The sequence below is a fragment of the Salvelinus fontinalis genome, chromosome 36 (assembly GCF_029448725.1).
Source record: "Salvelinus fontinalis isolate EN_2023a chromosome 36, ASM2944872v1, whole genome shotgun sequence".
Taxonomy (NCBI): Eukaryota; Metazoa; Chordata; class Actinopteri; order Salmoniformes; family Salmonidae; genus Salvelinus; species Salvelinus fontinalis.
The window spans coordinates 25,413,497-25,428,638 of record NC_074700.1 but is presented as its reverse complement, the minus strand read 5'-3'; the positions used below and the strand labels follow the sequence as shown (position 1 = coordinate 25,428,638).

The 15,142-nt window shown below is 46.1% G+C and overlaps 1 protein-coding gene across 1 annotated transcript; it reads right to left on the bottom strand.

The window, feature by feature from the left end:
- Nucleotides 1-280: 280 nt before the first annotated feature.
- LOC129835516 (ras-related protein Rab-38-like) lies at nucleotides 281-9,616 on the bottom strand. The gene is made up of 4 exons (XM_055901178.1): nucleotides 8,893-9,616; nucleotides 2,032-2,162; nucleotides 1,220-1,369; nucleotides 281-512 (listed from the first exon to the last, which is right to left on the bottom strand). Exons 1-4 carry the CDS (start codon nucleotides 9,083-9,085, stop codon nucleotides 297-299), a joined length of 690 nt encoding a protein of 229 aa, XP_055757153.1. The 5' UTR covers nucleotides 9,086-9,616; the 3' UTR covers nucleotides 281-296.
- Nucleotides 9,617-15,142: the final 5,526 nt, after the last annotated feature.

Here is a 15,142-nt window from a genome sequence, read left to right as displayed (position 1 = left end):
TGTTTCCTCAATGATGTGGATGTTTCTATCCTCCACTGTGATCTGCCATGTCATCCAGGTTCAGCAATAATCCATCTATATCTAATGTTCTCTCTCCCTCCCTCTCCCCCTCGCCTCTCCCCCTGCCTTTCCCTCTCTCTCCCCCTGCCTCTCCCTCTCTCTCCACCTGCCTCTCCCTCTCTCTCCACCTGCCTCTCCCTCTCTCTCCACCTGCCTCTCCCCCTGCCTTTCCCTCTCTCCCCCTGACTCTCCCTCCCTCTCTCCCCCTCTCTCTCTCCCCTGTCTCTCCCTCCCCCTCAGATATCCCCCATCTCTCTCCGTCCCGGCAGAGTAATCTTTTTATTACACCCATCACACCCTGGCACCCCTGTCCTCTCTTTCATATTGTAGTCAAAGCGTGGTAGGAGCAGGACACTGTGGTCTCTAGGATCTCCACCTGACGACCTCTCCTCCTCTACCGCCATGATGCTCTCTACTAAACACATGATGGCCGCATCAATGTTGGTGTTGTCCTGCGAGGGGGAGTGGGATGGGGGGAGAGAGAGAATTCAATTTTCACTCCCATATCTATTGGGTGAAATACCACAGAATGCCATTACAGCAGCAAGATGTGTGACCTGTTGTCACAAGAAAGGGGCAACCAGTGAAGAACAAACACCTTTGTAAATAAAGTACACAGACAGACAGACAGACAGAGACGGACGGACGGACGGACGGACGGACGGACAGACAGACAGACAGACAGACAGACAGACAGACAGACAGACAGACAGACAGACAGACAGACAGACAGACAGACAGACAGACAGACAGGCAGACAGGCAGACAGGCAGACAGACAGACAGACAGACAGACAGACAGACAGACAGACAGACAGACAGACAGACAGACAGACAGACAGACAGACAGACAGACAGACAGACAGACAGACAGACAGACAGACAGACAGACAGACAGACAGAGAGAGAGAGACAGACAGAGGGAGAGGTAAAAAGACAGTTTATAATTACAGCCCCTCACTCAGCCAGCAGTTAGTAGGTATTTACATTCTATGAATGAGCTCTGTTAAGACTCACACACGGACACACTGTCTGCTAACATCTAACATAAAGCACAAATCGCCTGATATACACTCCATACAGCAACAATAGAGACCTATCCCTCCCTATTCCGCGACCCCATGTCGTGACTTTTTACCTCTTCACCTCTGACCTCTCACCTTGGCTGAGGTCTCGTACCACCCCACGAAGCCGTGGTCTCTGGTGAAGTTCTCCAGTTTGGGCAGTTTGGAGCAGAGACCAGTGCTCAGTTGGTCACACTTATTACCCAATAGGACGGCCGGAACTGGCCTCCCATTACCCAGAGCAACCTGGGAGGAGAGAGGGATGAAGGAGTGGTGAGACAAAGTTGTGGAGAGAGAGAGAGAGAGAGACAGAGAGAGAGAATGACTGATCAAGGTCTTTATAAAATGTTAACAAAGGTTTTTATTAGCAAATATGACAGTAGCCACTGGCTGCAAGAGAGAGAGAGGGGGAGGAGAGAGAGAGAGAGAGAGAGAGAGAGAGAGAGAGAGAGAGAGGAGAGAGAGAGGAGAGAGAGAGAGAGTGAGGAGAGAGAGAGAGAGAGGAGAGAGAGAGAGAGAGAGAGAGAGAGAGAGAGAGAGAGAGAGAGAGAGAGAGAGAGAGAAGAGAGAGAGAAAAAGACAGATAGGAATGAAGGAGGGAAGGGTGAAATGGAAGAGTGAAGGGGGAATGTAAACAAAGCTCTATTAAATGTAAACAGAACTTGAGCCTCATCAGAATCTACTATGTCTTTCTGTTCTTTGTTATTTCCATGCACGCGCGGCGCATTACAACTGGTTAAAAGCATGTTATAAGCATATTATGTCCCTTGTCTTAGACCTTGGAGTCGAGGTCTTCCTTCCACTTGAAAACAGCCTGGAAAGTGCAGGCCCGTGTCATGTCAAACACCACCAGGTATAATGCATTATTACTGGTTCTAAGCATGTTCTAAGCGTGACTTGACAGTAACCTTGGAGTCGAGGTCTCTCTTCCACTTGAGGACAGCCTGGAAGGTAGAGGCCCGTGTCATGTCAAACACCACCAACGCACCCACAGCCTCACGGTAGTACACCCGCGTCATGTTGCCATAGCGCTCCTGGCCTGGGGACACAACAACAATGATATACCTACAACTACAACAACAATCTTTTTCAATAAAATTATGTAATCAGCTAAGTGTGTGTGTGTGTGTGTGTGTGTGTGTGTGTGTGTGTGTGTGTGTGTGTGTGTGTGTGTGTGTGTGTGTGTGTGTGTGTATATAAGTGAGTTTTCTAGTGTGTAAATGTAATTTCTCCTGGAAGTTAACCTCTCTCACATGATACTAATATACCGGGGAAAACCAGCTGATAGACAGACACGCTATTTTAGGGCAAACATTTAGATAGACAGAGAGAACAGGCTCTCTCTTAACAACAACACATTCCGTTCAGGATGTGTAATGAAAAACACTATATATAAATATACAAAAGTATGTGGACACCCCTTCAAATTAGTGGATTTGGCTATTTCAGCCACACCTGTTGCTGAATCTCCATAGACAAACTTTGGCAGTAGAATGGCCTTACTGAAGAGCTCAGTGACTTTCAACGTGGCACCGTCATAGGATGCCACCTTTCCAACAAGTCAGTTTGTCAGATTTCTGCCCTGCTAGTCTTCCCCGGTCAACTGTAAGTGCTGTTATTGTGAAGTGGAAACGTCTAGGAGCAACAGTGGCTCGGCCGCGAAGTGGTAGGCCACACAAGCTCACAGAGCAGGACCGCCGAGCTGTGAAACGTGTAGTGCGTAAAAAGCATCTGTCCTCTGTTGTAACACTCACTACCGAGTCCCAAAATGCCTCTGGAAGCAACGTCGGCACAAGAACTGTTCGTTGGGAGCTTTATGAAACGGGTTTCCATGGCCGAGCAGCCGCACACAAGCCTAAGATCACCATGTGCAATGTCATGTGCAAAGCGGTGTAAAGCTCGCCGCCATTGGACTCTGGAGCACTGGAAACGCGTTCTCTGGAGTGATGAATCATGTTTCACCACATGGCAGTCCGACGGACGAATCTACGTTTGGCGGATGCCAGGAAAACGCTATCTGCCCCAATGCATAGTGCCAACTGTAAAGTTTGGTGGAAGAGGAATAATGGTCTGGGGCTGTTTTTCGTGGTTCGGGCTAAACTCCTTCGTTCCAATGAAGGGAAATCCTAACGCTACAGCATAGAATGACATTCTAGATGATTCTGTGCTTCCAACCTTGTGGCAACAGTTTGGGGAAGGTTCCTTCCTGTTTCAGCAAGACAATGCCCCTGTGCACAAAGCAAGGTCCATACTGAAATGGTTTGTCAAGATCGGTGTGGAAGAACTTGACTGGCCTGCACAGAGCCCTGACCTCAACCCCATTCAAACACCTTTGGGATGAATTGGCACGCCGACTGAAAACATGGCCTTATCTCCCAACATCAGTGCCCAACCTCACTCATGCTCTTGTAGCTGAATGGAAGGAGCATATGTGGCAAGTCCCCCACAGCAATGTTCCAACATCTAGTGGAAAACCTTCCCAGAAGAGTGGAGGCTGTTATAGCAGCAATGTTCCAACATCTAGTGGAAAACCTTCCCAGAAGAGTGGAGGCTGTTATAGCAGCAATGTTCCAACATCTAGTGGAAAACCTTCCCAGAAGAGTGGAGGCTGTTATAGCAGCAATGTTCCAACATCTAGTGGAAAACCTTCCCAGAAGAGTGGAGGCTGTTATAGCAGCAATGTTCCAACATCTAGTGGAAAACCTTCCCAGAAGAGTGAGGCTGTTATAGCAGCAATGTTCCAACATCTAGTGGAAAACCTTCCCAGAAGAGTGGAGGCTGTTATAGAAGCAATGTTCCAACATCTAGTGGAAAACCTTCCCAGAAGAGTGGAGGCTGTTATAGCAGCAATGTTCCAACATCTAGTGGAAAACCTTCCCAGAAGAGTGGAGGCTGTTATAGCAGCAATGTTCCAACATCTAGTGGAAAACCTTCCCTGAAGAGTGGAGGCTGTTATAGCAGCAATGTTCCAACATCTAGTGGAAAGCCTTCCCAGAAGAGTGGAGGCTGTTATAGCAGCAATGTTCCAACATCTAGTGGAAAGCCTTCCCAGAAGAGTGGAGGCTGTTATAGCAGCAATGTTCCAACATCTAGTGGAAAACCTTCCCAGAAGAGTGGAGGCTGTTATAGCAGCAATGTTCCAACATCTAGTGGAAAGCCTTCCCAGAAGAGTGGAGGCTGTTATAGCAGCAATGTTCCAACATCTAGTGGAAAGCCTTCCCAGAAGAGTGGAGGCTGTTATAGCAACAATGTTCCAACATCTAGTGGAAAGCCTTCCCAGAAGAGTGGAGGCTGTTATAGCAACAATGTTCCAACATCTAGTGGAAAGCCTTCCCTGAAGAGTGGAGGCTGTTATAGCAGCAATGTTCCAACATCTAGTGGAAAACCTTCCCAGAAGAGTGGAGGCTGTTATAGCAGCAATGTTCCAACATCTAGTGGAAAACCTTCCCAGAAGAGTGGAGGCTGTTATAGCGGCAATGTTCCAACATCTAGTGGAAAACCTTCCCAGAAGAGTGGAGGCTGTTATAGCGGCAATGTTCCAACATCTAGTGGAAAACCTTCCCAGAAGAGTGGAGGCTGTTATAGCAGCAATGTTCCAACATCTAGTGGAAAACCTTCCCAGAAGAGTGGAGGCTGTTATAGCAGCAATGTTCCAACATCTAGTGGAAAGCCTTCCCAGAAGAGTGGAGGCTGTTATAGCAGCAATGTTCCAACATCTAGTGGAAAGCCTTCCCAGAAGAGTGGAGGCTGTTATAGCAGCAATGTTCCAACATCTAGTGGAAAACCTTCCCAGAAGAGTGGAGGCTGTTATTGCAGCAATGTTCCAACATCTAGTGGAAAGCCTTCCCAGAAGAGTGGAGGCTGTTATAGCAGCAATGTTCCAACATCTAGTGGAAAACCTTCCCAGAAGAGTGGAGGCTGTTATAGCAGCAATGTTCCAACATCTAGTGGAAAGCCTTCCCAGAAGAGTGGAGGCTGTTATAGCAGCAATGTTCCAACATCTAGTGGAAAGCCTTCCCAGAAGAGTGGAGGCTGTTATAGCAACAATGTTCCAACATCTAGTGGAACGCCTTCCCAGAAGAGTGGAGGCTGTTATAGCAACAATGTTCCAACATCTAGTGGAAAGCCTTCCCTGAAGAGTGGAGGCTGTTATAGCAGCAATGTTCCAACATCTAGTGGAAAACCTTCCCAGAAGAGTGGAGGCTGTTATAGCAGCAATGTTCCAACATCTAGTGGAAAACCTTCCCAGAAGAGTGGAGGCTGTTATAGCAGCAATGTTCCAACATCTAGTGGAAAACCTTCCCAGAAGAGTGGAGGCTGTTATAGCAGCAATGTTCCAACATCTAGTGGAAAACCTTCCCAGAAGAGTGGAGGCTGTTATAGCAGCAATGTTCCAACATCTAGTGGAAAACCTTCCCAGAAGAGTGGAGGCTGTTATAGCAGCAATGTTCCAACATCTAGTGGAAAGCCTTCCCAGAAGAGTGGAGGCTGTTATAGCAGCAATGTTCCAACATCTAGTGGAAAGCCTTCCCAGAAGAGTGGAGGCTGTTATAGCAGCAATGTTCCAACATCTAGTGGAAAACCTTCCCAGAAGAGTGGAGGCTGTTATAGCAGCAATGTTCCAACATCTAGTGGAAAGCCTTCCCAGAAGAGTGGAGGCTGTTATAGCAGCAATGTTCCAACATCTAGTGGAAAGCCTTCCCAGAAGAGTGGAGGCTGTTATAGCAACAATGTTCCAACATCTAGTGGAAAACCTTCCCAGAAGAGTGGAGGCTGTTATAGCAGCAATGTTCCAACATCTAGTGGAAAGCCTTCCCAGAAGAGTGGAGGCTGTTATAGCAGCAATGTTCCAACATCTAGTGGAAAACCTTCCCAGAAGAGTGGAGGCTGTTATAGCAACAATGTTCCAACATCTAGTGGAAAACCTTCCCAGAAGAGTGGAGGCTGTTATAGCAACAAAGGGGGGGACCAACTCCATATTAATGCCCGTGATTTTGGAATGAGCACGTGTCCACATCCTTTTGGTTGTATAGTGTAGCGGTTGCTGCTAACATGCATTGCTTGAATAACATCAGATTAGCAAGGCTTTTCTGCCAGGTTTTCCTACAATGTCTATCTCTGTTTACCACACCATCTCTGTCTATCCACTGCATGCATGCATTGTGCCATTCCACAATGTCTATCTCCATTCACTAAGTCCACATCTGCTTCTACAGGAGAGATGAGTTCCCAATGAGCTTTAAAAACTTAGCCCTAAGGACAAACTGTTTAGGACTCCTATTGACAATGAGGCTCAGGGCAGGAGTGCTGATGTAGGATCTGTTTTCTGCTGATGTAGGATCTGTTTTCTGCTGATGTAGGATCTGTTTTCTGCTGATGTAGGATCTGTTTTCTGCTGATGTAGGATCTGTTTTCTGCTGATGTAGGATCTGTTTTCTGCTGATGTAGGATCTGTTTTCTGCTGATGTAGGATCTGTTTTCTGCTGATGTAGGATCTGTTTTCTGCTGATGTAGGATCTGTTTTCTGTTGATGTAGGATCTGTTTTCAGTTGATGTAGGATCTGTTTTCTGCTGATGTAGGATCTGTTTTCTGCTGATGTAGGATCTGTTTTCTGCTGATGTAGGATCTGTTTTCTGCTGATGTAGGATCTGTTTTCTGCTGATGTAGGATCTGTTTTCTGCTGATGTAGGATCTGTTTTCTGCTGATGTAGGATCTGTTTTCTGTTGATGTAGGATCTGTTTTCTGCTGATGTAGGATCTGTTTTCTGCTGATGTAGGATCTGTTTTCTGCTGATGTAGGATCTGTTTTCTGCTGATGTAGGATCTGTTTTCTGCTGATGTAGGATCTGTTTCTGCTGATGTAGGATCTGTTTTCTGCTGATGTAGGATCTGTTTTCTGCTGATGTAGGATCTGTTTTCTGCTGATGTAGGATCTGTTTTCTGCTGATGTAGGATCTGTTTTCTGCTGATGTAGGATCTGTTTCTGCTGATGTAGGATCTGTTTTCTGCTGATGTAGGATCTGTTTCTGCTGATGTAGGATCCGTTTTCTGTCCTTATATAGCAGCGTTTCCCAAACTCGGTCCTCTGGACCCCAAGGGGTGCACGTTGTTGTGGTTTTTGTAAAAAAAATTGGCCTGCTTTTACCCTTTTTTTGTGATCTCCAAATTGGTAGTTACAGTCTTGTCCCATCGCTGCACCTTCCGTACGGCCTCGGGAGAGGTGAAGGTCGAGAGCCATGCGTCCTCTGAAACACGACTCTGCCAAGTCGCACTGCTACTTGACACACTGCTCGCTTAACCTGGTAGCCAGCCACACCAATGTGTCGGAAGGAACACCGTCCAACTGGTAACCACATCAGCGTGCACTGCCCCCTGCCCGCCACAGGAGTCGCGAGAGAGCAATGGGACAAGGAAATCCTTGCCCGCCAAACCCTCCCCTAGCCTGGACAACGCTGGGCCAATTGTGCGCCGCCTCAAGGGTCTCCCAGTCACGGCCAGTCACAGCCTGGGATTGAACCCGGATCTGTAGTGACGCCTCAAGCCTTGCAATGCTATACCTGACCGCTGCGCCACTCAGGAGGCCAGGTGTGTAGTTTTTGCCCCAGGAATACACAGCCGATTGAAATAGTCAACTAATCATCAAGCTTTGATCATTTGAATCAGCTGTGTAGTGTTTGGGCAAAAAACAAAAAGGTGGACCAAGTTTGGGAAACGCTGGTCTATAAATGATAATAAATTGGATGATATGGACGTGGCGGGGGACCTGGGGGGGGGCTGTATGTATAAAGTGTCTCCGAGTAAGAGTACTGATCTAGGATCAGATTTCCCCCCTGTCCGTATACTCTAATTCATTTTGATCTAAAAGGACATCTTGACCCTAGATCAGCTTTATTCAAAAAATACAGACAGGCCCTGGCATGAGAATGATCGATCATACACTTTCCCCTTTTAGATCATAATGAATACGATTATATGGACAGGTCCCAGATCAGTACACCTACTCTCAACGGAGCCCTGGCATGAGAATGACTGATCATCATACACACTGACAGCTGGTAGACATGGTGTGATGATGTCATTATCTATGGTGGAGATGATTAGGAGGAAAAGTCTAAATGATACAGCCCCATCCACGGTCAGCTATGTTGACAGATGCGCTAAAGTACACACAGCAATGCTTTACTATACCTGAGAAGACTTTTTGTGTACCAACAATTGATTCCCATTCAAAATCCTATTTTCCCTAATCCCTAAACCTAACCTCAAATTTAACTCTAATTTTAAGCCTAATTCTAACCCCTAAACCTAAAATATCCTTTTTACAAGTGAGGACTGACAAAATATCTTCACTTCTCTGAATGTTAGTTGGTTTACAATTCTAGTGAGGACTTCTGGTACACACACACACATACACACACACACAGTCAATTACAAAGACTCAATAATATATAGGTGCTTGTGCGCGCGCCTTTGTCCGGCGTGCGTGCATGCCAGCGTTTTGGGCATCATTTGCTACTGATTAAGAACTTAACCTAATTGTGAAGACTCCTATGTGTCAAATAAAAAAAGAAACGTTACAAAACTATAGGGTATTTTAGTTACACGTAATTAGCTTACCAACCGAGTGGCCATTTAACGTGGAGCATGGCCTAAGTGCGTGACATATTGTAGACTTGTGTGTCTTGTAAAATAATACAGTTATACAAGCAAAAAGGTAGGCGACGTAGGGTAGGTAATTACAACAAGGTAATTCATTTAGGCTACTAACCGGCTATGTCCCACAACTGCAGACGCACCACCGTCTTGTGATCCCAATTGAGGATTTTGAGAGCGAAGTCTACTCCTATGGTGGCCCGGTAATGTTGAGAGAATATCTGATGGACATAACGCTTGATTATGGACGTCTTGCCGACACCCAAGTCACCGATGACCAGGACCTTGAGCAAGCGTTCTTGCTGCATGGTTGGGTTATGGGTTGGTAGAAAACAATAAAGTCTAGTTACACCACATTGTTGTCCACATATAATTTTTTTATGAAAAATATTCCAAAAGCCAGTGTCTCTTTTTTCAGTTGTTTTTTTCCATATGGGTCCACTCTTCGCAGCTCTCTTTTCCCGTTACTGAAGTTGTCTGTATGACAAATAAGGCAATTCTACACAAGATAGTATACGAATCAATTCTACACAAGATAGTATACGAATCAATTGACAGAGAAAGAAAACATGTACATCCTGTCTCACTTATTCAAAAATTGCATTCTCAAAAATATTCCAGAAGTTATTTATATTTTCTCAGTTTTTCTATGTTTATACAAGTCCACGACTGTGCGTATTGGTGACTCTTCACAGGTTACCCAACCTTCATTCCATCTAGCGCAAAAAGGAGAACTTCTAAAAAGTGCCGTCAGCGCAAAGTCATTAACTAACTGTCGAATGAGGTCAAACAGCCTGCGGTCTGTGTGCGTGCTCAACTTTTCTAGAAGTCGTTGCCGTTTCTCTGCGCATGAAGCTTCTTCTGCCCGTTAGCTGTTTGACGACCACACCCCTTTAACCGATCAAATAAAGGCTAACTACACTAATATACGGATCGCCAGGGGCATGCTCCAACACTCTGACTTAATTTACAAACGAAGCATGTGTTTAGTTAGTCTGCCAGATCAGAGGCAGTAGGGATGACCAGGGATGTTCTCTGTTTTATTATTATTATTATTATTTACCGTTATTTTACCAGGTAAGTTGACTGAGAACACGTTCTCATTTGCAGCAACGACCTGGGGAATAGTTACAGGGGAGAGGAGGGGGATGAATGAGCCAATTGTAAACTGGGGATTGTTAGGTGACCATGATGGTTTGAGGGCCAGATTGGGAATTTAGCCAGGACACCGGGGTTAACAGCCCTACTCTTACGATAAGTGCCATGGGATCTTTAATGACCTCAGAGAGTCAGGACACCCGTTTAACGTCCCATCCGAAAGACGGCACCCTACACAGGGGCATTGGGGCATTGGGATATTTTTTTTTAGACCAGAGGAAAGAGTGCCTCCTACTGGCCCTCCAACACCACTTCCAGCAGCATCTGGTCTCCCATCCAGGGACTGACCAGGACCAACCCTGCTTAGCTTCAGAAGCAAGCAAGTAGTGGTATGCGGGGTGGTATGCTGCTGGCTGTTTAGTGAGTCTGCCAGATCAGAGACAGTAGGGATGACCAGGGATGTTCTCCGTTTAGTGAGTCTGCCAGATCAGAGACAGTAGGGATGACCAGGGATGTTCTCCGTTTAGTGAGTCTGCCAGATCAGAGACAGTAGGGATGACCAGGGATGTTCTCCGTTTAGTGAGTCTGCCAGATCAGAGGCAGTAGGGATGACCAGGGATGTTCTCTTGATAAGTGTGTGAATTAGGCAATTGTCCTGTCTTGCTAAGCATTCAAAGTGTAATGAGTACTTTTGGGTGTCAGGAAAAATATATATTTGTAAAGTAAAGTACAGATACCCCAAAAAACAAATTAAGTAGTACTTTGAAGTATTTTTACTTAAATACTTTACACCACTGAACCCAAGTCAGTGTCTATCTTTTTTCCCATTCCATATGGGTCCACTTTCCAGCAGCTCCCTTTTCCCCATTACCTAAAGTTGTCTGTATGCCAAATAAGGCAATCCTCCACATATTCTAGCCTAAACTAGTACATTAATTGATAGAGAGAAAGAAACATTCGCATTCTCAAAACATAATACAGTTTATTTATTTTCTCAATTTCTCTATTTCCATACACGTCCAATGAATTCACGCACAACTGTCCGTATTGGTGACTCGTCACCTGTTACCCAACTTCCATTCCATCTAGTGCAAAAAAAGTTATAAAAAGTGATGTCATCAGCTGTCAAGTTAGGTCAAGCAGCACGTGAGTGCGCGCTCGCCTCAAGTAGAAGCAGTTGCCATTCCTACATTTACATTTAAGTCATTTAGCAGACGCTCTTATCCAGAGCGACTTACAAATTGGAAAGTTCATACATATTCACCCATTCCTCTGAGCGTGAAGCGTCTTCTGCCCAGCCGTCAGCTGTTTGACGACCACACCCCTTTAACCGATAAAGTTGTAGGCCCACACAAGCCTGGTCTTTATACGCCCGCTACGATAGGTTAACACAAGCCTGGTCTTTATACGCCCGCTACGATAGGTTAACACAAGCCTGGTCTTTAAACGCCCGCTACGATAGGTTAACACAAGCCTGGTCTTTCTACGCCCGCTACGATAGGTTAACACAAGCCTGGTCTTTAAACGCCCGCTACGATAGGTTAACACAAGCCTGGTCTTTAAACGCCCGCTACGATAGGTTAACACAAGCCTGGTCTTTATACGCCCGCTACGATAGGTTAACACAAGCCTGGTCTTTATACGCCCGCTACGATAGGTTAACACAAGCCTGGTCTTTAAACGCCCGCTACGATAGGTTAACACAAGCCTGGTCTTTATACGCCCGCTACGATAGGTTAACACAAGCCTGGTCTTTATACGCCCGCTACGATAGGTTAACACAAGCCTGGTCTTTATACGCCCGCTACGATAGGTTAACACAAGCCTGGTCTTTAAACGCCCGCTACGATAGGTTAACACAAGCCTGGTCTTTAAACGCCCGCTACGATAGGTTAACACAAGCCTGGTCTTTAAACGCCCGCTACGATAGGTTAACACAAGCCTGGTCTTTAAACGCCCGCTACGATAGGTTAACACAAGCCTGGTCTTTCTACGCCCGCTACGATAGGTTAACACAAGCCTGGTCTTTAAACGCCCGCTACGATAGGTTAACACAAGCCTGGTCTTTAAACGCCCGCTACGATAGGTTAACACAAGCCTGGTCTTTATACGCCCGCTACGATAGGTTAACACAAGCCTGGTCTTTAAACGCCCGCTACGATAGGTTAACACAAGCCTGGTCTTTATACGCCCGCTACGATAGGTTAACACAAGCCTGGTCTTTATACGCCCGCTACGATAGGTTAACACAAGCCTGGTCTTTATACGCCTGCTACGATAGGTTAACACAAGCCTGGTCTTTATACGTCCGCTACGATAGGTTAACACAAGCCTGGTCTTTATACGCCCGCTACGATAGGTTAACACAAGCCTGGTCTTTAAACGCCCGCTACGATAGGTTAACACAAGCCTGGTCTTTAAACGCCCGCTACGATAGGCCCACACAAGCCTGGTCTTTAAACGCCCGCTACGATAGGTTAACACAAGCCTGGTCTTTAAACGCCCGCTACGATAGGTTAACACAAGCCTGGTCTTTATACGCCCGCTACGATAGGTTAACACAAGCCTGGTCTTTATACGCCCGCTACGATAGGTTAACACAAGCCTGGTCTTTAAACGCCCGCTACGATAGGTTAACACAAGCCTGGTCTTTAAACGCCCGCTACGATAGGTTAACACAAGCCTGGTCTTTATACGCCCGCTACGATAGGTTAACACAAGCCTGGTCTTTATACGCCCGCTACGATAGGTTAACACAAGCCTGGTCTTTATACGCCCGCTACGATAGGTTAACACAAGCCTGGTCTTTAAACGCCCGCTACGATAGGTTAACACAAGCCTGGTCTTTATACGCCCGCTACGATAGGTTAACACAAGCCTGGTCTTTATACGCCCGCTACGATAGGTTAACACAAGCCTGGTCTTTATACGCCCGCTACGATAGGTTAACACAAGCCTGGTCTTTAAACGCCCGCTACGATAGGTTAACACAAGCCTGGTCTTTAAACGCCCGCTACGATAGGTTAACACAAGCCTGGTCTTTAAACGCCCGCTACGATAGGTTAACACAAGCCTGGTCTTTAAACGCCCGCTACGATAGGTTAACACAAGCCTGGTCTTTCTACGCCCGCTACGATAGGTTAACACAAGCCTGGTCTTTAAACGCCCGCTACGATAGGTTAACACAAGCCTGGTCTTTAAACGCCCGCTACGATAGGTTAACACAAGCCTGGTCTTTATACGCCCGCTACGATAGGTTAACACAAGCCTGGTCTTTAAACGCCCGCTACGATAGGTTAACACAAGCCTGGTCTTTATACGCCCGCTACGATAGGTTAACACAAGCCTGGTCTTTATACGCCCGCTACGATAGGTTAACACAAGCCTGGTCTTTATACGCCCGCTACGATAGGTTAACACAAGCCTGGTCTTTATACGCCCGCTACGATAGGTTAACACAAGCCTGGTCTTTAAACGCCCGCTACGATAGGTTAACACAAGCCTGGTCTTTATACGTCCGCTACGATAGGTTAACACAAGCCTGGTCTTTATACGCCCGCTACGATAGGTTAACACAAGCCTGGTCTTTAAACGCCCGCTACGATAGGTTAACACAAGCCTGGTCTTTAAACGCCCGCTACGATAGGCCCACACAAGCCTGGTCTTTAAACGCCCGCTACGATAGGTTAACACAAGCCTGGTCTTTAAACGCCCGCTACGATAGGTTAACACAAGCCTGGTCTTTATACGCCCGCTACGATAGGTTAACACAAGCCTGGTCTTTATACGCCCGCTACGATAGGTTAACACAAGCCTGGTCTTTAAACGCCCGCTACGATAGGTTAACACAAGCCTGGTCTTTAAACGCCCGCTACGATAGGTTAACACAAGCCTGGTCTTTATACGCCCGCTACGATAGGTTAACACAAGCCTGGTCTTTATACGCCCGCTACGATAGGTTAACACAAGCCTGGTCTTTATACGCCCGCTACGATAGGTTAACACAAGCCTGGTCTTTATACGCCTGCTACGATAGGTTAACACAAGCCTGGTCTTTATACGCCCGCTGTTACGATAATCCTCCTCCTCTTCATCAGAAGAGGAGGAGCAGGGATTGAACCAAGGTGCAGCGCGTTGAAATGACATGATGAATTTATTTAACAAGACAAAACGGACTATACTTGAAAATGATACAAAATAACAAAACGAAAGTAGACAGACCTGAACGACGAACTTACATACAACGTGAAGAACGAAATGAACAGGAACAGACTACATGAAATGAACAAACCGTAAACAGTCCCGTATGGTGCAAACATTAACACAGACACAGGAGACAACCACCCACAAACAAACAGTGTGAATGCCCTACCTAAATATGACTCTTGATTAGAGGAAAATGCAAACCACCTGCCTCTAATCAAGAGCCATACCAGGCAAACCAAAACCAACATAGAAACGAATAACATAGACTGCCCACCCAAAACACATGCCCTGACCATAAACACATAAAAACAACATAAAACAGGTCAGGACTGTTACACCCGCTACGATAGGTTAACACAAGCCTGGTCTTTATACGCCCGCTACGATAGGTTAACACAAGCCTGGTCATTCTACGCCTGCTACGATAGGTTAACACAAGCCTGGTCGTTCTACGCCTGCTACGATAGGTTAACACAAGCCTGGTCGTTCTACGCCTGCTACGATAGGTTAACACAAGCCAAGCGTTCACTGTACTGTCTGTCCATCGCTCTGACGCAACATAGCGCAGCAGGGGGAAACAAAAAAATATATATATACCAGTGTATGTCCCGAGTGGAGCAGCGGTCTGAGGCGTCACTACAGACTCTGGTTCGATTCCCGGCTGTCCCATAGCGCGGCGCACAATTGGCCCAGCGTCGTCTGGGTTAGGCCGTCATTGTAAATAAGAATTTGTTCTTCACCGACTTGCCTAGTTAAATAAAAGTTAAATCAAATAAATAAAAATTCGTCCCAGCGCACTGTCAAGCTGTAACTGTTGGTTACCGACATGTCCCCCTTAATAACGCATAAAGAGTCCATTTCACACGCAGAATTATAAACCGTTTTATCAATTGAACAAACAATACATGTTTTATATCAGCGGGTCTGTCTGGTAGGCAGTATGTAGGGAATACACCGTTTCTTATTAAGGATTAGTACGCTTTCACCCACCAAAAAGGGTTGCCATACAACAGGTGAAATGATTGATATGCTACAAAAACAAAATTACAACATTTAAATAC